The sequence below is a fragment of the Ascidiella aspersa genome, chromosome 4, assembly GCF_963924565.1.
Source record: "Ascidiella aspersa chromosome 4, kaAscAspe10.2, whole genome shotgun sequence".
NCBI classification, from domain to species: domain Eukaryota; kingdom Metazoa; phylum Chordata; class Ascidiacea; order Phlebobranchia; family Ascidiidae; genus Ascidiella; species Ascidiella aspersa.
The window spans coordinates 31,682,299-31,709,691 of record NC_139450.1 but is presented as its reverse complement, the minus strand read 5'-3'; the positions used below and the strand labels follow the sequence as shown (position 1 = coordinate 31,709,691).

Sequence of the window (27,393 nt, the reverse complement as noted above, 5' to 3'; positions counted from 1 at the left end):
CACCGTGACACAACAGTATAGCTAGACACAACAGTATAGCTACTAAAAAGGACAAGGCTGGTCCAATATGTGAAACCCCGATAATAGATACATGTTCAACGTCCAGGAGGCCGTAACATGATACTCATTTGCATATTAAATCGCGCTCGACTGCTTATTTGCATATGTGGTGCTGTTCAGTTTTGTGTTTCGTGCATTTATCGTTTTGTAAAATCGTTATCACGTTTATCGCCCTTTTCTTTCCTTATCCGTTTAATTTAAGTGACGCCAATAAGTTAACATATTCCAGCTCTTAGTAATGTCGCACAGGTTAAAAGTTACTGTGGAAGAAAGGACTTTAGCCAAGGACTGGGCTTACGTGTACTTTGAGGTCAGCACTAGGCGACATGAGAAAAAGGTAAAAAAATAAGCTAGATATGCGCGATAATCGAATGCTTGAAGCCACATCTCCCTACAGCCTGTCAAGTCAGCAAACTCTCCGCAAGTAAATCAAACTTGCAAAAAACACATGAAAAACAGTTCTTCAAATTTAACCGCGCAAATGTAGTTTAACGTGCTCATGGGATTAAACACATTACGCTGTGTATATAAGCTGTTGTTAACACGAAGGAACATGTACCATACGTTTCGTTTTACAGCATATGCGTACTCAAGACCCCGCAAGAGATATGGTCGGGCTTTCGGCGAAATCTTGTACCGTTTCCTTGCTCTACTTCCTTTCATAATAAAAATTGCCGAGATGTCAGCCGTCAAATTCTGAAGTTCAGGTTTCCCAGACCTACACCGCTCGCCCGTTTTCGCGCTCAGAGATATGACGAATCGCGGAAAAGGCCGGACGAACCATCACACACGGAAGGAAGTTCGTCTGTCAACACCCAAGCTTGATGACGTCACTACCCGGTGACGATCGCCCGAAATTTCTACGGCCATCGCACGGAACCGTTGACTTTCGAATTATGTCGACTTTTCGCATTATTGCACGCAGCTGCAATTTCGGTCACGAAAGGCGGTCTACGGGAGCTTCTTTCGTTCATGTGGGACCGTGTAGCAATGCTAAACAGTTCTCGAAAAAGCGGTGTTGTGTAAACAAGTCAGTTTGGGATTACGTAACTCCCAGTCGAGTCATTCATTTCAAGTCCCAGTCCAAGTGATCAATTTCTCAATTCAAGTCTGATTTGGAGCAAGTTATCTCCCAAAAATACCAATATAATATTGAATCGATAGACAATTAAAAATGGTGAACTCGTCCAATTATGATCAATATTATTTCATCACAAAATAACAAAAAACAACATGTAACAATCTACTGGTTTTACGTGCAAAAATTGAAATAAATAGCTGAATTTTATTATAAAATGTTTATGAAAACACTTGATTTCAACCGAAGTCATTTGACACATTTATTCAAGTTCAAGTCAAGCCATTTGTCTAAAAGATTCAACAGCGACTTAAGTGTTCGTTCAACAGCGACCTAAGTCAAGTCATTATACTTATATAGCATCATAAAAAGCAAGATTGCAAACTCGGGAACTTTTAAAAGGCGGTAAAACTCGTCTCTTAAAGTTAATAGATGAGTCGGACAGTAAGAACGTGGGTGCCGTGTAGGCTACTTGTACAGTCTTGTACAAACAGATGGTAATTGAACACCAATTGCAACGTTGATGTGCTTGCGGATTTGTGTAAAATGTCAACGGCCCTTTGGTTAAGAAACACTTGTTAAGCACACATATTTGCGGTTTTTAATAGCTGCGGTGTAACCTGTTTTTCTGCTGCGACACAATTCAAAAAAAGCACGAACCCTAGTTGGTGGTCGACCTTTACAATATCATACAGAATTACGAATTACATCTATACTCTTACTGCAAACCGCTGTTTTTGCAACGCTCGTCAAAGCCTCATCGCTGCATTATTTTACTTGAGATAAATTAGCCAATCTAAACTACTGTTTTGCACTGCTCAATTTCTCTTAACATATGCATTTTGATCATCAGCTATCTTACTTTTTTATCTTTTTTTTTTTATCTTTTTCGTACCAACGTCATTTTGACTCTACACCGCTTGTGGTATGAAGCGTCTGCTGCTTTCCAATCAAACCTCGTTTGCGACTGAACGCCAGACGAAAATCAACTCAATTTAGAAGAAGCAGACGTAGGCCTTGGGGCACGAAGTTTTCCCAGCCTCGGTCGTGTTGCTACAGATTACACCTTCTAGAAAAATCAGTTAAACTTGCACGATTTGCCACTAAAATAAGAAGGCGAGGAGATTCAACACACAACCTGTCAGTGTTGTAAATAAAATTAATTTGCAGCCAAGTCATTCGTAAAAAAACTCACGCCCGAGTCAGGTCTATTTGAATAAATAAAAAGTCCCAGTCCAAGTCATCGGTTGCTCAAGTCAAGTCCCAGGCAAGTCATAATTAGAGCAAGTCAACTTCAAGTCAATTCTTTGTCATAAAAACAAAACTATATAAAACTGGAAAACTTGTTCGATTATGAGCAATAACTCATCTAAAAAATAACATAGGCGCAAGATATAGCAAGCAAAATTGTTCAATATGCAAAAATTAAGATAAATAACCCAACGCTATAAATAATTGCTTAATGGAAACATTTTTTTCCACGTCATTTGACCAAAGACTTAAGTCAAGTTAAGTCATTTTACCAAAAATACTTAAGTCAAGTTAAGTCATTTTACCAAAAAGAGTTAAGTCAAGTTAAGTCATTTGAAAACAGTAACTTAAGTGCACTTAGATCAAGTCATTGACTTAAAATATTACAACACTGCAACCTGTACACCTAAAATTAGATGCAAACCTTGCGTTTAATCGGATTTCAGAAGCATGTCACTTCAAAGTAAATTACCTGACCTATTAAACGGCAAGATGCCTGAAATATATGCAAACGTGAGCATATCCTTTTAATATCGTTTGACCTGGCGATTTAATGATGCAAAACACCAATTGTACAACAAAATTCCATAGGATAAATAAACCATGTCTGCACAAATGTTCCGTGGAGGAATTCTAATGCGGGAAACAGCAGTAATCAACATTAAGAGTGTTTTTATACTCGGAAATGTATAGTCCCACATGTGCGAAATCACACACCTTTCTTGCGCTTAATCGAGTCAAAAAAATTATGCTGGATGCGTAAAAACTTACGACGCAAATATTTATTGCGCCTTCTTTAATCCACGAGCCTCCTGGACCAAAATATGAATATATACTATATTAGGAATACGTAACGTAAACTCGTGAAGGTAATAAGTATAAACAAAAGGCATTTCACTAAGGTTTAATAAATCCACGCCGCTTCAGCACACTTTAAAGACAAAAAAAGCACATATGACTCCTACCATGCTACAAAATAGTGTTGTTTTGAAATGATTTAAGTCCCAGTCCCAGTCAATCGGCGCCGATACCACCCTAGTATCAGCCAGTACCGAAACTACCACTTGGTATCGGGTATCGGGCCTGATCCGATATTATCGGACATCCCTAGTCCTGACTGACAAGTAAACTACCAAATCGTTTATTAATCATGTTCAAGAAACGCTTTTTGGTTGAGAGCTTCACAGTTTATGACAGCAGCCTCGAAAACAGTTAATCGCAGTACAAAGCTCGTCCACTGTTGTTAAGTCGCGCGTTATTTATATAGGTTTTAAATATTCCCATGAAACACATGCTTAGTAAGTGTTTATTGTCTAGAAACCAGGTCAGGAATTCCACGAATAATACATTATGGACGGAGGAGTCAGGCACACAACACCAACACACTAAAAAAAATAAAACTCCTATTCGTGGAAACTTGTTATTGACGCGGTTGGAGCCCGATTGCATTCTAGTGCCTTCCTTACCGTCAGAAATGACTGGAGTGCTTGCCAAAAATCACGCCAGTGACGTTATTTGGCGTGGAATATGGCCGGCCTGGTGAATTTTTCCAAAACAATGGTTGTTTTTGGTTTATATATCGTCCTGTTTTGGCATAGTAGGATTACAGCCAGAAAAAAAATTGCCGTGAATCTTGGGCGCCAACAAATCTGGAATGCAATCGGGAATTAGGGGAGGATGGATGGCGTTGTTTTGCAAACTTTCAAAGATGAAATCATAAAGTTGCGTCACAATGACGTCATGAAAACCTCGTTAATCTTCCTGTTTTCGGACAAACTCGTGCGCACATGTGCCACTGGATTTTGGTCCTACTTAATGAAAAGGCATTACTGCGAATATGCGTCATGCGCGAAAATATTTGCATTTCGTGACGTTTACTTGACTGTTACGTGCTTAATTAGCACTACAAAATTATCACCGGTTGCTAATTACGCCGAAAATATTTAATTTGAAAAAAGGCCCATCACCTTGTGCATACGGTCCTTATTATTCGTACATTACTAGATCAAAATGGCAAAATATTGCTTTTGATAGAGACTGAGTTCACATGGCGCCAGCCAAAAGTGTGTGACAAAATTACTGAATAAATGCGTCAAATTTTATTGTTTATCTATCGGTTGGCGAAATACATATTGAATGTTTTGAGATAAGGGTTGGAGGTTGTAGTAATTCATATGAAGTAAGACTATCTGCTTTTGTACGGGCTTTGATATTCTTGCCATATTTAAATGGGTGTTGATGTTTTGCTTATAGCTAAAAAAATACAGTAAATATTCGTATGAAGCACTTAAATGCAGTAATCCTGAGAAGACTTCCCCAAAACGAAATAAATCATACGTGAATTCAAATAACATTCGCCCGAAGCGTCAAATTATTTACATTTATGTAGATAAAATAGGCCATAAGTATAGTTGTTTGGGAGGAATTGCCTCGTTTCCCTCTGTATCCATCCCATGCACAGGATGCCAAGTTTTTGACATATTCGACTTTGCCATTTGATTATTCGTTAAATAAGCACATATTTACGACGCAACAAAAAAAAATTAGTTTTACAGCAATATAGGCTGTATCTGAAAACAGCTTAAATTTGTTAATGCTATCAAAATTGAGACAAGAGCAGGAGTGGGCAGCCTACGGTCCGCGGGCCAGTTCCGACCCGCCGACGCAAAATATGCGGCCCTCGAGCTATTTTTAAACTTGGCAGTAGGCCATTTCTCATATTTTTTGACTATTTCAACTAAGTGAAAGCATTTTTTACGCTTTGTTCAAATCTTGTTGTTCCAACGAGTGTTACATGTAGTATAGGCCCCATTTTAATTACAAAATACCCTAGTTATATCCCTGATTAACAGTCGTTGCGGTTGTTATAATAAGATGCGTAAAGTCTACACCGGGGGTCGGCAACCTACGGCCCGATGAAATTCATCCGGCCCGCCGCCTGTTTGACAAACTGTAGGCACGATTCCATTTCAAATACTTTTTAACTTTTTCAACTCCGTAAGTGCGAAAAATGTTCGCGCTTCGCGCGAATGATCCTTCTCCATTCGGTTTGTTTACGTTTTGACGCTGTCTTTTGAAATATAGATCAGCGCTTCTTTACTGTTGTGCCGTGGAAGGCTGCCAAGTGCGTCGCGGACAAACGGAAAACGTATTCACAAATATTGGACATATGTTTTTTAGCATTTTTTATTGTCGGCAATGTAGGCTAATGAAAACTTAAATGAAAAACTTTAAAAGTAGGCTAATGAAAAACCAAAATAAAATCGCGCTCGCTTCGCTTGAGAGTAACTTAAACCACAATGCGGAACGAGATATCCACACGGTAGGAAAACACGTTTCCGGCAATCAGGTAGGCGAATCAATAATAAACACCCGCTCCTCTAGAGTGAACTCGTGCGCAAATATGAAAGTAATCTTGATCTTATTTTATTTTTATTTTGGCGAAGCGCGAAAAATTGAGTTTACATGTTTGGGCTGATATATTTCCTTGAAACGGTCCGCAAAAACACACATTTAGAAAAACACCCATCTTGCTTAGCAATGATGGGTGTACAAAGTGTTCGATGGATGTTGAAATGCAACATGAGACTCGATTATAGTCTCAGAAAAAATACAAGATTGGGCCTGTATCAAATACTACGCGTTCTATACGTTTTGATGATAGTATAAACAATTGTTTTTAATAAAGGCTACTGAAAGTGAGAATAAGTGGTGGGCCGTACGTAAACATCAGGCGGGCCGCATGTTGGACACCCTGATCTAAACTATGGATGGGTACTTGACTATGACCGAAAATACATCAGCAACAGCTGTACGTTGCAATCTTGCAATATTTTTAATTGCAGCACACCTGCGGCAATTATACAGATTTGCAGCGCGGCGGTAATTTGACAGCTAACCACCAGAATAGTCAAGAATAATGATTAGTCAGACAGCTGGCAGTTTTTGTTGGGGAAGTATGACCCAAACTTTGTCGGCAAAATGTTGTGCGCCGCTGAATAGTTTGGCGCCGCAAAAGATTCGGCGAATTGTCAAGAGTATAGGCTAAAGAAACAAAACCATCACAGAGGAACCGTCGTCGTTTCCTGGTATTGTCCGAAATTTTCTCTGCATTTCCAGGAATCAAAGCGAAGCGGGTAAACTTGGCATTTGGCAGGAAACCATAGAATTTCGCTGTTTTTATACTTGCTGACGTATTAGTTCCTTTAAAATGCTGCATTGACGTTTTTCTGGCATAGTTTGTTTTAGAAACAATGCTGCCCCAAGCACAAAGGAAATTTTAGCCGGACCTCAGACTGAACAAAATACTTCGAGTAAAGTTTGTTCTTAAATCATTGCTCGAATGTTGTATAAAAGTATCAGTAAACGTCAACCCAACAAATCGTTTTTTGCCGTTATATCGTAACTGCAAAGGCCACACACAATTACATCAAAAATGTAAGTTGCTCAGAAAAAGTTTAAGGTAACCAGACAAACTAACTTTAAGCAAGTAACGCATACGATGGTTTATTTTACACATAACACATGGGACGCCCCTCTGTAAAACCTAATAAATGGGTATTCTTTCATTGGCCATGAATAGATTTCTCGCCCAGCGTAATTTTACACATCATAATTTTTTTGATTAGTGTTATCGTTTAGATTTCAGGTATAGTGTCAGTTTTAGTATTATTAAATATAATTACCACATATAACCATTTTATTTAAGATTGATGCTCCGTGTATAAGTGTGGCAAGCAGATTTGGACAGCTAGATTTATTTAACCTTTTTAAACTTAGATTAGAATTAGAATTGGATAATTTTGTTTTTTAAAATTAGATTAGAATTAGAATTATGAAATTCTTCAAAACCAAAATGTAAACTAGAGTTACAATTTTAAATATATGTACAATAAATTTAATTTATACGCAATTTATTCTTAAAAGAATTTGCATGATGATATTTTGTGTGCTAATTTTTATATGTTTTAGCATGGCCTACGCTTTCCAGGTTGTAAAAATCACCTACCAGTCGTTCCAACCAAAGTGTATCAATTTATTAATTCTTTGTTTCGACTGAGAGACTAAAAATACCGTTGGACAAAGTAGCATTTTTTGTAAAATCTGAATTAGATTGAAACTAGAATAAGAGCACATAAGCAAATCACACGTTATAGATCAGAATTAGAATTAGCCGCGTTTTGCTTGAATTCATTAAATTAGAAAACTAGAATTATCTAGTTGTCAAATTTGTGTCGAGTAACCATAATGGGAGAAGGTGAGCAGAACAGCATCTGTATCTACTACTTGGCTTGTGAACCGAAGAAGGGAAATTTAACACGACTTCTTTGTCGATCAAAACTGCTCAATGCACATTAAGTAAAACATCGCACAGCTGTAGACGAGGTTAATTTTTAGGTACTGACTATTAAAAGGCGTTATTTTCAAAATATCTTTCTTCATCACCATGTTCGCTGACCTCTGACCTATTCCGTACAAAACGGTGGTGACGGCCCCGCTCAATAGTATTTTTTGGTTGTTAATTATTTAACCAGCTCCACTGAGGGGTCTATATTCGAAGTTTGCTTCAATAATAACTTGCCCGGGACTTGATTCGAGCAACTGGTAACTTGGATTGGGACTTGACTTGTTGTTTTTGAAAAACACTTGACTAGGACTGAAGTTTATTTTACAGCCTGAGACTTAAGTAGTTTCAAAACAACACTGGAACAATACGCATCTAACTTTAACGTTTAGGTCGACAGTGAGGGGTCATAAAAAAGTTTTTCCTTGTTGCGTAAAATCTATAAAACAGGTTATACCGTTGCAACAAATTATTCGTCTGTGCGAAGACAGCACCGAAAGCTAACGCTTACATTGTATAAGACAACTGCCGCTGCCGGGTTTGCTGTTCGGTATACAAAATAAATAGATGAGCTCTGCCGAATGAATCATTTTCGATGGGTTGGGCCAGTCGACGCTTTCGGTGACCTAAATACAGGGGGATGCTGTAAAGGTTCCTAATTTAAGCAACTCCATTAAGGTGCAAAAACACTTACAAGAAAGTAAAGGCTTTCTTCACAAAATATGTTTGTTGTCAAACTTGGCTTTATAGAGGTTTATTGTTATAAAGAAACTGGTCTAAAACAGATCACAAACGAGCGGTTTACGGCATACTATCAATATATTTAATAAAACTATCAAGCCCATACAAAAGTAGGTATCATTTTAAAAGTTTCAAACAACTTGTTATTCATTTTCAATATAGTGATAAGGCACTGATTATAAGTGTATATATATGAGTGAGATCTACTTTTCTAAGGGCTTTGATATTCTTATTACGTATTACTACAACCTGCAACCAGTATTCTCCAAATTTAATATATTTTTGTTCAAATTTCGTTAAGTTTAGCATTTTTTACATCAAATGTACAAGTTTTGATGTTTATCACCACAGTTGCGCCACGTTCACAACATATTGTTGTTAGTCACAGAACGCCTATGCCAACTTGCTTAAACGTTTTTGTGGTTTCGAAATTCCAGGCTTCCAAGAAAAATAGTCAACCGTATATAACGCGCTTTCAAATACGAAGTAAACAACACAAAGTAGGTTTATGCACGAATCGACATACACACTGACCTTATTTCCACGTAAAAATCTTTACTTTCTAGCTTGTTTTTTTCTGCTGCTAAGCTCATGTCTTCCAAGCGAAAAACATCATTTCGCGGTAAAATTATTTCTCCAAAAGGAGGAAAGCCGTTCTCGCGAAGGCCACCTTGAGCGCTAATCCTATTGTGCCGATATACTTTCGCGCGAACGCGATTTCGAGGTAATATCATTTCATGGCATAGAGCAGTGTTATATTCCTAAATGCCAATAAACCTAACCCACTTTAACAATGGTAAGCTGAGTAAATGAACACTTTAACAACAGTAAGCTGAGTAAATGAACAGGCTAAAATAATTGAGTTCATATGTACGAAAATGTGGCTATAAAACAAAAATGACAGTTGGTATTAGTTCGGATTCAATATCATTTTAGCATCGAAAAAACGATAAAGATACGATACCTGATGTGTTTATATCGGTAATAGTCCGATACTACGGTATTGCCACCGATCCTATTCCAAATTTATTAAAGTATTTTATCTATGGTTTGCGATACAACGCAGTAATTAATTTAAAATCGACCGTTTGCACTGTATATTGATAGTGTTTAGTATTGGACTAAGTGTCTGTACCTTGTTTTAAAGCAGTGGTCGGCAACCTTTTTTCCGTCGCCTAAACCACTCCTGCAGAGCTATTAAAGGCCCACTACGTAAAACCACTAAGAATCCCGGATTTTGTTAGGCCTGGGGCATGCAAAATTTTTAAAATGACTTCACAAAGTTAAATAACACTAATTATAAAAAAAATAGTGCAATAAATTTACGGTTATAAGTCACGTGGACAACAACTACATGATCAAACTAAACTATTAAAAAATGGCTCACGGCCCACCGAAAATTGATCTTCGGTCCACATTTGGCCGCGACCCACAGTTTGCCGACCACTGTTTAAAAGACATCAGATATCGATATAATGTGTCAAAAGTGTCGGATGAGTTTCAATTCGCGGTCTGATGCGGTTTTCATGAGACGCCGGATCGAAAATCGATTTCACCAAAGGACTTACGTCAGCATTGGCATTCGCGGCTGCGACTCACAAGCGGCCAGCAATCGATTGAACCGAACGCGATCAAACTTAAATTAAAGATACATCGCGTGCTAAGCGGCACGGGCAAGTCCAATTTAACGAAATCAATTTTTTGGGCTGACGGAAAAAGGCAGGAGCGTCCGTTCGGGCTCTTTGATGCAGCAGGTAGCTATGGTAGATCGCAGCAAGAAATTGTCGCGAAATTCACTAACTGGGGAATTAAGGAGGATTTTTTCAACACCGGAAAGGTAGGCCTATAACAGGTGATTTATTATCGGAAAAATGGTATAAGTTAGACGACTAATTTTTATATTAAATATAGAGGCTATACGTTAGCGCTAATTGTTTTCTTATCGTGTTGTTGCTTGCGCTTTTTTACAGTTTTGTTTTCGCTATACCACTTTTTACCTTAATTTTATATATTCCACTTTTTACCATCAAAAGCGTATCTTAAACTGCTAACTTTTAATAAAAAAACCTTGGTGTGATAAATGTTCTCCTAAAGTATGTTATCATCCCTGATAGCCTATCCTCGTTTTGGCTTTATCTTTAAAATATTCAAAGACCTAAAGAGCGAAGAAGACTCTCAACTCGGATTGATTTTACGTCAAAACTGGTCCTCCTGTAATCAAAACATTTGAAGCGCTGTTTTTCGCTTCTTCACTTCGGGGAATTTTTACACCTCAAGGTTTGCTTTATGTCATGTTGTCAAATCTTATTGGTTTACATTTTTTAATCGGTTTGCCAAACTCAGTGTAGAAATCAAGCTTTGCAATACTCGGCACTTCTTTCTATCAATTGCTTAAAAAGCGAACGTACAGTTTTTGCACAGTAGAAAGGAAAGTCAGTATAGAAACGGTGCAGGTTTTCTGTAAGACGAAAAATGTAATGTTTAGCGCACAATACTTTATATACAAAAAAAAAAGGTTGCGAAAAATAGAACATACCAAAGTTATTTTCCTTACTCAAAAAAAATAATTAAATAAATAAATAGAACATACCAAAGTTTGGTGTCTGGCGTATATAGTGTCTTCATGCGGATGCTGGTGCCGACTGCACCATGCACCGAAAAACAAGAGTTTATACAGCAACTAAATGGGCCCAAATGCTAGAAACTAATTGCATTCTTCACGTGGAAGGCACGCACTACCGCGCCTAATTAAATGATTGTGCTTATGCGATGCGTCGCGCCATTATGCGCGCGTAATAACAAAACATGAAGCTATGACGGGAAAAACTTACACTCAGTATAACACTGGATGGATTCCAAAAAATAAACTTATAGTAGGAATTTCAACTTTTTATCCTTATGCTCCAAGCAGTGGTGAAAGAAAGCCAGAGTGGTCTGAAACAGCCTTACGGTAAAATCATTGCTGCCAGGAAGGCGTCATGGTAAAATAATGTTTGTACGCCGTACTAGTAACAAAAAAAATTTTTTATCCATTTTTCCATTGCTTATTTTTTTTATCAGGCCATTCCGCCATCTACTTAAATGTAACAGAAAATTTCATTTGCATATTCGTGTTCGTGCATTACATCGAACGATAACATCAAGATCCCTAAGATAACTTGTTTCATACATTCCGCTATGACGTAACGTGGATGACGTCATGACAGAAATTTTTATACCGATATAGCATCGCGTCATAATTGATCCTGATTGGAATTTTATCGCTAAGGGGTTGGCCAGTAATGACGCGAAACGCCTGTAAACATTGGACGTGCTAATCGCCAGTTGCCAAAACAAGGCTAAGCGATCAATATCTCGTCGTAAAGCATGCACAACACAAACAGCTACATGTGATTTCAATTTCTTAGTAATACGCCTTTGCATTCTCAAGCGATGAACAGTTTGTGTAAAAAAGTGGATATATTTGGTGAAAGGAGGAATACTTAGAAACAGCTTTATTACATATTTTACTACGCCAAATACGTTTCCACACCGTTGCAATAAGTTAACCTTCGAATAGCTGTACATTCCCATGAAAGAATAAACCAAAAGTTGCGATTTGCGCACCCTAATATAATGATTGTGCTGGCAATTTTGTTCTTAAAATGGCTATTATATGAAGCCTAGTAAAAAACAGCGAACTTCCCAGCTATCTGGAGTCCAGTTCTATTAGTTACCACATCACAATTTTACGAAAGGCATACTTGTTTTTTACGACAATCGGGCGGCAGTACTAGAGAATGCCTTTTGTCGTGACCCATTTACAACGGGGCGTATTTGAATTGTGGGTTTTGCGTTATCTCTTAAAAAGGTAAAAATAGAGTGGGCGTCTATGCTGTAATCTTTTAATACATGACAAAGTTTGTCCGCCGCCGCCGGCCGCTAAAACCTGTCATAAAAATGAAAAAAACTCATAAAAAAAAAGATGATTTCCTCCAGCATCGATCCGTTTGTGACGTCAGTATTGTCGTTTCTGTTGTCCAATGGCGACAGTGCTCGCATCGCATTCGAGAACGCGGACATTTGTTGTTTTCATTCAAAATTGACTTCGCCTCGGTTGCATCAGTCTGCCACCCCTGAGCGGACCGCGGCTGCTATAACCACCTTTCGTCGTTTTTGGTTGGCTTGGCAGGTCATGTTTTCTTTTTAATATATGTCTTATACCTTCACACATCACTAGAATTTACCCATGCCCCAGCACACCACGTAAAGCGATTTTTCCCAAACGGCACCCCAGCTCTGGAGTCAAGTTATAAAATTACTTGGACTGTTAGGTCCAACCTGTATTGTAATGACTTGTTTACAACCATGGGCCTGACAACTTTGTTTCTGCATAAACCAGTGGTTCTCAACTTTTTTCTTCCGTGGCCCAAATTCGTTGGCCCATAATTGTTTATGAAAAAACAACAACTATAAACTAGGTTTAGAAGAAAATACAGCAGACCATGTTTCAAAACAGATTATTTATTCAACCGTGCATTAGTGAGATACTAGCTGCTAAACAATCAATTTACATTCCTTCTCAATTCCTCTCCAAGCCATTATTCCGGTAAAATTAAGTATAGTGACATAAATGAAACTAAATTCTTTAGTAAATCTAGCTTTTTTAGGCCCACTCAAAAAGTTCTCATGGCCCACCGGTGAGCTATGGCCCAATGGTTGAGAACCGCTGGCCTTAACTAAAAAATTGGTTTCTTTTCTACAGATGCCGATCCCGGTGATAATCGTGTCGGCTTGCATCGCTTGCTTCATTCTCGTCATGGTCGTTTCGGTTCTCTGCTTCTGCCGACTAGAATACTGCCGGAAGATACGTCATCCCTACCCCGTCAACATGCACAGCAGCGTATGACGTCATTCACTCGGGCCAGGGAGTCTTTTCCACTTCGGCCTGAAGATCTCAATCCCCGAATGCTATTGTGCGTTATTACACGATTTTGACCAGTGTTGAATTGATTTGCTAATACAAATAAGACATTACAATATTCTGTGTTGATGAATAGTTATTTCCGGTTTTTGTTTAGGTTTTAAACAAAGATTATTTGATCCAATGAAACCTGAACACACATATGTGTGTTTACAACTGAAATCTAGCCCTTCTGAAGCTAAGATTATTAAGATCAAGAGATTATAAGATTATTTGATACTTCATATAATTGAACACTTACTAAAAAAGTAAAACAAATTATTACTATAGGTGTTAATTCAGGATTCTCGCTCTTATAAAATAATCTGCCTGAATCCTAATAGTGCAAAAACAAACGATTCTGGTTGCACATATAGCGGTAAGTTGACAGTTTAGCGACGCTAAGTTTGCTTTACACACAATTCATTTTTTGTTGTTTTATTATATTTTAGGCACAAATTATTAGATGTAAATTTATTGGACAAGCAAACTGTAAACACCTAGGTGTTATAATACCTATTATAATTATTAGCCATGCTGTCCTAAATTTGGGCACTGCAGGGTTTGGCTACAGTTTTTAAGCAGGTGGTAATCCAAACTCTTTGTTAGGGCGATGAAACTGTAATTTGATTCTTTTTGACGTCTATAAACATGTTTCAGGTATATGCTGGCGATGTTCAAATTATATTGTGCACGCTAGTCTAAAGTTTATTTGATTGCATTTTCTATAGGCTGTATGACAAACATGTTTATACTGTTTGCAACTAAAGGCATGGAGTTTCTTTGTTAAAGGAAATTAGATTTTAAGACAATAAGAGCAAAGGATAAGTACAAAGCCAGTTGCGAGATATCTTAATTAAAAGTAAGAACTTTTGCTTTATGATGAAGAAACGAATATGGCACAAATTGCAGCACTGGGCTTTAAAAATCCGAATCAGTTCAAACGTAAGAGTGAAACAGTCAAGGATTAACACTAACAATAAACAAAGTTTCGCTACATTATAGATCTTCTTTTGCTTAACGTATGCAGATTAAATGCGACTAGGGCACAGAAGGATTTTGCGCAAAACATTAGGGATACAAGGTACTCGACATTTTATTCCGCTACCGGTGCCAGAAATTTTGGGCAAAAAACGGGATCTGACCCGATAGCAAATTACGTCGTCACTATGAAATAATTTAAATAGAGCAAATCGATAAGTGCAATGCTGATGATTATTAGGGTAGTAGGCTACAATTTGCCCTAGGGTTGGGAAAGCTTTTATTTCAAATATTAATATAATATATGTAGAAATTTACATCTCTAAGTAGTATAAGCTCTACGTTGGTCAGCAAAACATGGATGCAGAACATATATTAATTTGCCATCGATACAACCCAATTATCGGACCAGAACCGATACAATCACTTTGAATATCGGTCAGAACCGATATTATCGGACATCGATAGATAAATGTGTTATTGTTTATGTTGGCAACCATTTTTTTTTTTTTTTGAAAAGACGTGACTCAGAGAGCACAGGACACATTTTTTAAGTTGTAAAGTTATATTTGCAAAGCTTGGCTAACGACTGCCCTTTCAAGACAGAACATAAAACAATTCCATTGAAATATATTTTGCATTTATTTTATGTAATTTGGTTTTATAAATATTTTGTAAGTATGGTTTAGCGGCGTGTCCTTCCTAACATTACGAATTCTTTGGGACATTTTTCGATTTTAGGTTCTAAAACCTAATCCACATCAATTACCAATATTCTATTGAATGTCGCGACAGGTGGTTATTTGTAAAATTTAGCGTCTTTGTTAGCACACCTTTTTTTGCACAGACCAAGCTTCAATACGACCCTAGGTACAACAATAAACCATTCAACTGTATAGGCAGCATTCATTTCAGTGGTCTGGGCTGCCCCATTCATTCATGGGCAACTAACCGTGTCTGAAAAATACATGAGCGCCATGACGAGCCCCTGTTTGCTTGGCTCGGGCACATGTAGTGCTTTGGTGGGTGTAATACGTGACGTATGACGTTGCAGCTTAGATGAGTCACACAGGTCACAGGTTGTAACAACAAGGCATTTTGCTATACAGCTTTTGTATTGATATGATGCATGTTTTGCTAGTTTTATGTCCTACAAAACAATGTCGGTATCTCTTCCGTGCAGACAGCATTGTGATGTGTGGTCAGTTTTGTTTACAAAACAAGCTTTTAGCGTTGTGAGGGGATTGTTTTGTTTCCTTGTTTATGGTGTCGGTCGGTTAACTTTAACTTTTCAAAACAATTATTTATATGTGGTGAGTTAGCTTGGCGCGTGGTATTGCCAAAGCAATCTGCTTTAACAGTAAGGTTTGTAAATAATGTCTGTAGTGTCGTAAATACCCATATACAGAACAACAATAAGATTTAAATCTTTGACATAACGTAAAACAAATCTTTTGACAAAATATAATTTTCTTTATGTTTACTTCGTAACGTTATTACACTTTAAGTGGTTTTACAGTATATTTATATATTTGAAGTGCGAGCTCACATTTCCCTCAAGATTGTGGTAAACGATCGATCTATTTAAAGTAGGGGCTTTTGTTATATGCATTCAGTGCAAAAACGTTTTAATTTTAACTAAAATCTTTTCAAAAAAAGAATGATTACTTTTCAAATATACACCAATATTTAAATTAGGCCTTAGTGGACCCAATACAACTAGTTCACGTACCCACAAGGGGTCCATGGACCCCAGTTTAAGAACCCTTGATTTAAAGCAACAATTAGGATGTCGTTAATTTTTATTCCTCCCCCACCCAATAAAAAATGCTAGATCCGCCCCTGGCCGCACCCTACAGGAGCAAATCCGTAAAAGTACTGCCCCCCCGAATTCAATTGTCCTTATGACGTCACTGCTTTATTTCGCGCTAAATAGAGCAGGACAGAAAAGAGTGGTAAACAGCGAGAGGTGTACGTGCAGTTGGGCACGGCGAGAATTTTTTTCTACTTTTTTTGTTCTCGCTGACCACTGACCAGTGAGTCCTGGGGGCTATAAGAACCATAAAAACGCTGAAACACTAAGTTAGAGCGAAGGTTTAACTCGATGGCTCTCAACCGGGGTGCCGCGGCGCCCTGGTGTGCCATTTCTAACGCAGAGTATTTGAGAATCTGATTATAGTGACATTTTAGTAAAATAATCAACAAAAATTCTATTTGGGGTCCCGAAAATCTATTTATTATTTTTGAGGGGCGCCGTAGACCATAAAAAGTTAAGAATGACTGGTTTAACTGGCGGATTCGTTGCTCAAAAATTACGATAAGCTGCAATTCAAACAGGATAGTTTTAAAGAATAAAAAATAATGAAAGATACACAGTAAGTTACACAAGCATGGGTGTTGATAAACTGTGGCTAATTTATTGCGCAAAGTTTTACGATAATTATTTTTTATTTGGGTGTAATTCGTGAAAACAAAATTAAGGGGGGCTTACTGTTTATTGGTAGCCTAAACCAAAGTGTACCCTATATGTTATTCCAGTGTTTAGTTACAAAAAAGAGCACTTTATTTTGCACTTTGAAGTTGCTCCTAATGTGAAACGATGAACAACTACGTGATACTTATTTTTCTCGGAACGTTATTGCCGTGGGTGCAAGGTAAGTTACATTTATCTGAGCTTAAATTAGACTTATTACTTGTATATACGTGGGATCTGTCAAAATTCGTCAAAAAGAGCAAATAAAACTCTTTTATCATACAGAAGTCAATATATATTTACTGCTCTCTTTTGTCAATCTAAGATATTACCGGTACTGTACTTACCAATACAAATGTACGATTTTAATTGTAAAAATGTTCGGCGCTGGTCTAGAATCCTACCAAAAAGCACATTATTTAAGAAATTGGGTTAGGGCGCCGATTAGCGTTTGGGTTTGGGTTTGGGTGGATTAGGCGTATTATACTTGATACCCAAAACCCCTCCCATGCCCAAACGCCAACCTGCACCCTAACCCAAATCGTTGATTTAATAATTGTTCGCTGTGGTAGGATTCTAGACCAGCGACAAATTTAAAATTATAAAGGTGTATCGTCTATTTTTAGCCTATTTTCAGTTCAAACGATATAGTAGACGCAGTGAGGTAGTTGTAAAAAAAAAGTTGGTTTCACGCAATGTGTTTGATTCAATGAAACATATGTACACACATATATGTGTGCTTACAACCGAGATCTAGCGCTTCTGAAGCTGCTTATTGACCAACGATAACGGCTTACGTATTATTAGTACACCGAAAAGCCATTGCAGACTGACCGAATCTGTCGACCTCCGGTCAAGCCGGGACCGTCGCTCTACCAACTGAGTGAGTTCGAACCTCATTGCAGGCTAGTTGTTTTTCTAGTCTGCTCTGCTTGCATCATTGATCGACAGATTCGGTGAGTCTGCAATGGCTTTTCGGTGTACTAATTTGTTTGATTATGCGAATTTTGTATAACCGTTTAATTCAATTTAATTACCGACTTTAGAAGACAATCAATCATCTGAACGTTAATAGAAGAAAAACGCAAAACACGCGAATACTTGTGATCTTCACCTATTTTGAAATACAGGATTTCACTTTATACCAACGCTTCTTAACCTGTGCGCCATGGAAGGTTGCCAGGTGCGCCGCAAGCAAAAATATAATTCAATATAAAAACATATAGAAAAATATGCCAGCAATTCAAGAGAAATACAGGTATACTTAAAAAAAATACGCGCACACTTCGCTCGCCAGGTTCGCCTTGAAATAACAAAAGGTTAAGAAACACTGCCTTATACAATATTGCCTATCCTGGTCAACCGGCCCGAGATTTTTTTTAAAGACCCGAAAATCGAACGCTAAGAGCCGTCTTGCTTTGTCTAGGGCAAAACTGCACACAGCCCAAGAAGTTCTCCACGTGTGCCTCTGCCTGCGTGACAACATGCACCTTTAAGCCTGAAGTCTGCATCGCTGTGTGTGTCGAAGCCTGCGCGTGTCCCAAGGAACTGATACAAGAAGGAGACGAGTGCGTTCTCGAAACAAACTGCCCAGGTGAGAAACATAGACTCTATTAATAGGCGGGTGTAGATTTTACTGGACTTTTTCAACTGTACGTTGCCGACAAGTGTAATGCTGAAAGATTATTATCAAAGAACAAGAACAACACCATCCAATGCTGTAGCTCAGCGGCGACTAAAATTTGGCCTCAGGGTCAGTTGCAGCTAATTTGGTTAGGTATTTTAACCAGGGGCAAAATCCCTTTAAACAGCTGAATACCCCAATAACAGTGCAATGCCGGAATATAAATAAATTAAACTAAAAAACAACCAAAAGGCAATTTGGTTAAGATAACAAATTATTTAGTTAAATGTTGATTTGTTTCCTTCACCTAAAACTCTTGACAAAATTTGATGTTCGGCCTTAGGAGCAGGTTACCAGGGCTGCGGAGTCGGAGTCAGACTCGGGACTCGACAGAGTCAGTTTGTTTTGCTTGAGTCAGACATCGGACTCGAGTAAGGGTAAGACCATGTAAAATTACCCGAGTGCCGAGTCCGACATACACATGCACAGTTTTAAAACTGATATTGCCGCCAACTGTCAATTGTAAAGGCGGTATAGCACCTTGTATTAGCAACACAATTTGCCCGTTTGCGTCTTTTTTAGCATTAAAACAGAAACAAATGATTTCGTAAATATGTTTTTATATATATATTTTTAACTTAACTTATCGGTCAACAAATTCTAACTTAAAAAAAGTTTTGCACGCCCGTTATTATGAATTGTATTTTGTGCAAGACAAACTAAAACACAGCAGATGTTTTTAAAAAGTAAACGTAATTATACATATCTGTAACCGTCTAGATTGGTTTAGAATGCTGGCAGAAACGCTTTCGAACACGCATTTTATGCACTAGACCAGCATTTGACTGAAACTCTGTCTTTCACTAAAACTCAGTCGTATTTTGACTAAAACTCAGCCTTCCTAAACTTATGTTTTAACACCATGTGCTCTTAATATACATATATAGTTCGAATCCTTTACGCGGCGTTTCAAAATGAAATTCATTACTGTACAACATATTTCTTGTGTATAAAGGTGCTTCGTGCCCGAGCGGCATAACACGCCAAGACTGCCTAGTGGATCCTTGCACGACTGCTTCCTGCCCTTTGCATTCTGACGCCGTCTGCATAAAAGACGACTGTGGAGAATGCAGGGCAAGGTTCTTCAAAGACGGCAAGGAAGTTACCGACACATGTAAGTGACTTTTAACATTAGTAAAGTGTAAAATAAACTTGACCTGACAGATCAATTCAGGCCTGTGTGTTACGATAAATTGTTGACATAATAGTTGACATTTATTTTCAGTATATTCATATTTATAAATATTAATTCAGTCATATTCGGCTTTAAAAATTCAGCGTACACAAAGTGATTCACATATGGTAGACCCTACGGGTCTGCTCTTCAAAAAGGGGCCATGGCTCGACCGCCAGTTATTCGAGAGTAGGGAATTTTTGACAAAAATCTGATTGCTAGATTCCTTAAAGTAATGTGCAAAACATTCTGATCGCTATGCTTTACTTTTGGAAATATTACACGGTGAAATTTCGGGCAGCGTGCTTCTCTTTGGTCTTACTAGGTTAGAGTTACCATATTTAAAAACGCACAAACCCTGACTGTTTATTGTTTTTGGGCCACAAAAATGTTCGCAGACGCCTTTCGGAGTTGAAGAAAACCAGGCGTTCCTACGCATGCGCAAACAAGCGATTAAGTTGCGTACGACCTGTGTCGCTTCTCGTGTATACACATCTAACAATAACTAAAAATAAGAATTGTGAACAAATTTCCTTATTTAAAACCATCGGAAACGATTTTTGTAAACATTTCTTGCTAATATATTTAAAATTCCGGCGTTTAGTGGACATTTTGGCGTTGATATAAGCTGTTGCTACCAGGTTTAGTAATATAAATAAAAAAAAAACAGCTCCTCTGGTAATTTTAAGAGGAGCTGTTTATTTTAGCGTTTCTCACTTACACAGATTTCAACCCTAAAATTCCCTGACTTGCTAGGAAAAATCCTGATGTATGGTAACCTTTGGCTAGGTATTACTAGATTATATAGCAATATTTTCATTTTGCGTTTGGTTTTCTACAGGCCAGCAATGCCCAGACGGTTCAAATCCTGTTACTTGTTTCGCGGAGCCTTGTTCCGTTTCAAGCTGCGAATTGTTTCCAACCGCGTCATGCACCAATGATTACTGCGGCGGATGCCAAGCGAGATATTATTTGAGCAACGGAACAGAAGTGACCAAAAAATGTAAGTGGGATTTTATTCTCGCGATGGAAAAACATATAGTTTTATAGTTTATTTGAAACGCTATACATTCTTTGGAGCATAATGGTTTGAGGTTGTAGTAAGAATATCAAAGCCTATATACAGAAGTAGGTATCATTTTTAACGTTTCGAATAACTCTTGATTCATTTTTTTAATTTTGAAGCGCACCAAATCTATGCTGTAAATATCAACTGTATAGAAAGAAAATCTGTTGTAGAGGAAAGGGGCGTTTGTTAAGTTGCCCTGCAGTTGCGTTGATCTACGTAAAAAAACCTTGATCTACGTAAAAAAATTGTTTTCGGGGAATCAAACAACTCATCAAAAAATGCATTTTTAGTAGCCGGTTCAGGTTCGGTTCGGGTTTAAAGATTTTTTTGAATGCCGCTTTAGTTCCGGTTTAGGTTCGGAGGGATTAAAAGGTTCTGGTTCGGCTCCGGTTCGACTAAATTTATTTTCAAAACCGGCTTATAAAGTTCCGGTTCGGATATAATATGAGGTGTGTTTCACCAAAAATGTGGGTCAATAAAATTGTAACTCGTATTTAATGGTTTCGTAATGTATTAAAAACAAGCAGCTCATTATTGAAAGATCTGAAAAACTCTTTTTTTTCATGAAATTTCGAACATGCCAGCATGATAACTTGGCTCTGTAAAATAGAAGTTATGGCGTTATTATGGAATGAACCTCTGTTTTTGAAAGGTTTGGGTCCGGTAAAGGTTCAGGTTTACTCAAAATGCTCGGTTCAGTTCGGGTTCAGCTCCTTACACTTTTATAAAAAACGGTTCAGGTTCGGTTACGGTTGGGAAAAGTCACAAAAAACAGTTTATCAAGTTCCGGTTCGACTCCATGAATTTCGTAAAGCATTTTCACATCTTTTCTTCAGGCCCTGCTAACTGCGAAGCGCCGAAGGAGTTTTCGAACTGCGCTTCGGCCTGTGAGCCCAACTGCAACTCATCAGCCTTCCAAGTTTGTACTGAGCAGTGCGTGTCAAAATGCCGCTGTCCCAAACCAATGGTCGAAGCCAGTCCAACCAACAGCACTTGCGTCGAGAAATCCGAGTGCCCGGGTAGGCCTATTGTTATCTGTACAATATAATCTACCAGTTTTTTTTCCTCGTTCGATAAGTTAAAATGCATTGATGGTCACATAGAAAAAGTTGTAAACAAAATATGAAAGATATCTGGGTATATAGAATTGTATATTTTTTTGTTGTATTTTTATTTTTTTATTTTTGGAAAACAAAATTGTATTTTAATAGGGGCGGCTAAACTTTTCAAAGCGGACTAAAAACAGCTTACGATAAACTAAGGGTTAATGACAGAAAAACGCCCCTAGTGTCTACTTTACATGCTGTCCATCTGCGATTCGTTGATAGCTTTTTAGTATGATAGCTCTCGTACACTTTGAATATAAGAAAAAACGGAAATCATTTTGAAACGTTTTTTTAAGGATTTTTACTTGGTTGATAAAGCCTACGTTTCCGATCAACGAGTAAGAATTGTAGGCGGTGGTCTAGAATCCTACCACACTTTCGTCCCGGGGTCTAAATTGCTAACAATATTTGGGTTAGGGTAAGAGTTAGCGTTTGGGTTTGGGTGGGTCAAGTATTATTATCATATTTATCCTTACATATTTATGCCTTCCTGGAAATTTGAACTTTGAAAACTCGTTTCGTGAGTGCTAAAGTACATGCGGTAGGATTCAATACCAGCGCCATATTTGCATACTTAATGGTTTATTTACTTCGGCAGGCCAGCAATGCCCGGACGGTTCAAATCATGTCAATTGTTTCGCGGAACCTTGTTCCGTTTCAAGCTGCGACATGTTTCCAATCGCGTCATGCACCAATGATTACTGCGGAGGATGCCAAGCGAGATTTTATTTGAGCAACGGAACAGAAGTGACCGACAATTGTAATTCAATTTGATTTTTTAAGACTATTCGTCTGCTGAACCGCTACAATTAATCAATGCGTAATTATTCTTCACATCGGTAAAATAAATTAATCTATTCCACCTATAGAACTTGGATTACAAGTCAAAAAATATTCATTATATGTTTAATCATCTTCTTTAGTTATAATGCTTTACAGCAGTGTTTCTTAATCTATTTTAACTCATTGCGCCCCTGTAGATCTCTGAAAAGCGAGCTATAACTATGATCGGTGTTTTTTTGTATTTTTGTATTTGTAGGTCTCACAGTTTCTTTATATCTAAATAACTCTAGGATGAATTTGCCGAACAACCAAAAAAAATATATATGTTTTATATTTTAGAAATGTTTTTTTCAATACTTGCGCGGCAACGTTCCATGACGCACCGGTTAAGAAACGGTGCTCTACAATGTCTACAGTGATAATGCCCTTTGCTTGAAAGATGTTTGTTAGGATAAATATTAATCTGATATTATTTAGACATTTTAGAAGTTTAATTACCTTGTAGTGAGTTGAATATGGCGAAGAGATAAGCGAACACAGTTGCTCCGGTTCGCTTCACAAAGCCATGTGGTTAAAAAGAAATGAGTAGGGAAATTGCGAAATCCCCTTTCGTGAGTGCTAAAATACATGCGGTAGGATTCAATACCAGCGCCATATTTGCATACTTAATGGTTTATTTACTTCGGCAGGCCAGCAATGCCCGGACGGTTCAAATCATGTCAATTGTTTCGCGGAACCTTGTTCCGTTTCAAGCTGCGACATGTTTCCAACCGCGTCATGCACCAATGATTACTGCGGAGGATGCCAAGCGAGATTTTATTTGAGCAACGGAACAGAAGTGACGGACAATTGTAATTCAATTTGATTTTTTTAAACTTTTCGTCTGCTGAACCGCTACAATTAATCAATGCGTAAAATTATTCTTCACATCGGTAAAATAAATTAATCTATTTCACCTATAGAACTTGGATTACAAGTCAAGAAAAAATCATGATATGTTTAATCATCTTCTTTAGTTATAATGCTTTACAGCAGTGTTTCTTAATCTATTTTAACTCATTGCGCCCCTGTAGATCTCTGAAAAGCGAGCTATAACTATGATCGGTGTTTTTTTGTATTTTTGTATTTGTAGGTCTCACAGTTTCTTTATATCTAAATAACTCTAGGATGAATTTGCCGAACAACCAAAAAAAATATATGTTTTATATTTTAGAAATGTTTTTTTCAATACTTGCGCGGCAACGTTCCATGACGCACCGGTTAAGAAACGGTATTCTACAAAGTCTACAGTGATAATAAAAACAATGCTCCACTTCAGTGATAAACACAAATTACAAAGTTAGCAATTACCAGATTACTAACCAAACCGTCGCTGGCTTGTACCTCGGGCATTTAATTGTATTATTTACGGCCCCGCATTTTTGACTGGCCTCTGCATCGCTTTCAGGCTCTGCAAACTGCGAAGCGCCTAAGGAGTTCTCGAGCTGCGCCTCGGCCTGTGAGCCCACCTGTGATACGCAGGACGGCGAGCCTTGTACTTTGCAGTGTGTGCGTAAGTGCCGCTGCCCAAGCCCACTGGTTGAAGTCAGCGCCACCAACAGCACCTGTATCGAGAAAGCCAATTGCCCGGGTGGTACGTACCTTAAGATTACGCTGAGATTAAGATTGCAGATTACATTGTTATTGGTTACAAATTGTCCGAGCAAAACCACAAAAGGTTTCAAACCTTTGGCAAGCCTTGGTGGTTTAGCTTGGATAATTTGGAACCAATAACAATGTAATTCTTACGATGTGAAAAAAAATCAACAACTAGAAATGACTGAGCAGGCTTAGATTCTAATATTAACAAACCAAATAATAATAAGATTTGATCAACTGGGTAGAAATTAGATTGTTGTCGTACAAATTAGATTGCTGTCTGCTGCGAAGGTGTGTAGATATAAACCAAACAACACCTGAATTGAAAAAGCCAATTGCCCAGGTGGTATGTACCTCAAGATTAGGATTGTATGCTACATGGTTACAATGCTAAGAAGGTGTGTTGAAACGAAAAACAGCTTTGTAGCAGACGGCAATCTAATTTTTCAAGCAAAAAGAAGCGTTTACGTACAGTTATTCAATCCACTAAGAAAATCGTGTAGTTCTCTAAAAAAACTGTAATAATTTAACACATTTAATAAATGGATCTGAGGATAAATTAACGTATGTAGTTGTTAAATGAAAGAAAAGAATGCAGCTCCTATACTGTTACACGTAGCAAGCCTCACACAAAATTTTACCTATACTTTTGTATGAGATTTGATATTATTACTACGTCTTACCACAACCTCCAACCATTATGTGTTTTTGTTGTTTTTAGGTGGAGGAGTTCCTGTAGTGGTCCCAGTGGTGGCCGGTGTAGTAGTCACTGCCGTTGTCATCGTTGCGGCCGTGTGCCTAATGTTGTGAAATAAACCCGCTGGGATGTAGCTTTTGAATACAAATGTTCGCTTTGAAAAAAATCTAAAATTTTCTCATTTTTTTTCTCCGCTTAGAATACTAATCGAAAAATTATTTTAGACAAACTGACTTAAAATAACATGAAGCTGTCGCACAAGAAGTCTCCTGCATCAATTAGCCTGCTTGGGAATACACGTTTTTTATATTTTAATAGTCTATTGAGGTTTGTGCTGCGCTTATTATTAACCAACAAAAAATGCAGTGTGTATTTTCTTTTATCTTTCATCATTCGGCCAAAAAAAAAACAGTGATACTGCCTTTAAACACTTTGTTCGTTTTTGACTTGTTATCAGTGTTGTAATGACTTTTAGTCACTTTTTTCAAATAACTTGACTTGGGTTAAGTCTTTTGGGAAAAATGACTTGACTTGGCTTAAGGTTTTTGGGCAAAATTACTTCACTTACTTCTTTTGCAAAATGCCTTGACTTGACTTAAGTATTCTAGAGAAATGATTTGGGTGAAATAAAGTGTTTTCATTGATCATTTTTAAAAAACAATTTTCCTGATGTATGTTGCGTTTTTGTTATTTTTAGTTGGGGTAATGCTCATAATCGTACGGGAAGGTGAAATGTTTATGACAGTGCTAGAACTTGTCTTGTTATTTATTCGAAAAGACTTGACTTGGACTTAAGTTATTCTAAAAATGACTAGACTCAGACTTGAGTCATTTCAAAATGACTTGTTTACAAAACTGCTTGTTAGGCCTACTGTTTTTGATGAATGATATTTCGAAACTGAATCTTATTGCCACATTGCCGCTTCACATTAGAACAGAGGCCTACACAAGGCAAAACAAAGGCTGAGATTTGCAACACAAAACGATTGTCCTTATTGTAAGCATTTATCAGTTTTTGTTTGCCTTGTACGAATAACTGTAATGTGATAAGCTATTCATACCTCCGCAGAGTGACAAAAAGGGGACACGCGAAAATACCTACAAAGCAATAATATGTAAATCAGAACAATCTACAATACCATAGTATCAAAGATCAACGACATAATAAAGATGAAAACTGCAATAAGATCCACGACAGACTAAATCTAAAATCGTCTGAATAAGATCTAACCCTATCGGAATAAGTCCTAAATGGAAAAATAACGCCTCAAACTGTAGGTAAAGGTTATGGGGCGATTAAGTCACACCGGTCTTTGATCGGCCGTTTTGGTGTCAACGTTTGGATGCCGCAATTTTGACACATGATTGTTTCGACCTGTTTGGGGTTAATGGTGGGCAATGGGTAGAATTAGAAATCGGGTTAGGATTGAAATCATTACTGATGAAGTTAGGGTGGGGTTTAGGGTTAGAGGCCTTATTTGGGCCATTTTGGTATTATTCCGACGTGTTTAGGTCTTATTCCGATTTAGACGTTATAACGACGAATAGGTATTAGTCCTATTTAGGTCTTATTCCAAACTGTGTTCTATTTTTTTTCCGACGCTGATATTGTCTAATTTCGGTCTTATGGCTGGAGTCCGGCATAAGGTAAACTGTATAGAAAGCACGTAGCACGAATTTTATTGGGAATGGATTTAATTGAGTAAGAACTTTTTTGTTTCTTAACTTAACTGTCCCTCCTTAAAAGCTAAACTGCTCAAATTTTATTTCTGTCGTCCACCTTACGAAAGCTAAAGGTTTTACAGTTACCTAAACTGTGTAAACCAACCACAAACTGATTCAACAAAACCTTGAAAATTACTCAAATTTGAACCAAACAACATTGTCGAAAAAGTCATTGCCCATTAGAATGTGGTACTTTAATTTGAAAAAATTTCAATTGAATCTTTATTTTTCCAAGTATACTCGCGTTAGGTCTGGTTTTGGTTAAGTGAATACCTAACCAAACACCAAAGTTGAAAACCAACAACAGGCGTAGATAGGAAAAAGACTGCTTTGTGCTAACTTTGTTATGACCTAAAACTCGAAACAATTTTTTTAACCAAACGTGAACCAAACAATAATTAAGAATTGACCTTTCAAGCTTATGAAATATGGAAACACCTAGAACAGCTAGTTCTAAAACCTTCACAAATTGGCAGCTTAATTTTTCGGTCGCTTTTTTTTCAAGAACTCACGAAAAGTCAATGTGCGCGTGCTTTATTTGCCACACTCGGCGACAAAGGGCGACAACAAAATAGGAATCAATCTGAAATAATGGATTTGTCGGGAAAGACGGGGAGGGGGACTGACGTTCGCACGCTCAAACAAAA

General features: G+C 37.7%; 2 protein-coding genes across 2 annotated transcripts; both read left to right on the top strand.

The window, feature by feature from the left end:
* The first annotated feature begins 298 nt into the window (after positions 1–298).
* LOC146157501 (uncharacterized) lies at positions 299–13,362 on the top strand. Its single transcript, XM_083388230.1, has 3 exons — positions 299–397; positions 10,123–10,311; positions 13,219–13,362. The coding sequence occupies exons 1-3, from the start codon at positions 299–301 to the stop codon at positions 13,360–13,362; spliced, it is 432 nt and encodes a 143-aa protein (XP_083244356.1).
* Positions 13,363–16,933: 3,571 nt separating this feature from the next.
* LOC146157500 (zonadhesin-like) lies at positions 16,934–25,592 on the top strand. The gene is made up of 8 exons (XM_083387803.1): positions 16,934–17,051; positions 18,297–18,464; positions 19,510–19,668; positions 20,570–20,731; positions 21,634–21,816; positions 22,502–22,663; positions 24,134–24,319; positions 25,046–25,592. Exons 1-8 carry the CDS (start codon positions 16,997–16,999, stop codon positions 25,132–25,134), a joined length of 1,164 nt encoding a protein of 387 aa, XP_083243929.1. The 5' UTR covers positions 16,934–16,996; the 3' UTR covers positions 25,135–25,592.
* The last annotated feature ends 1,801 nt before the right edge of the window (positions 25,593–27,393 follow it).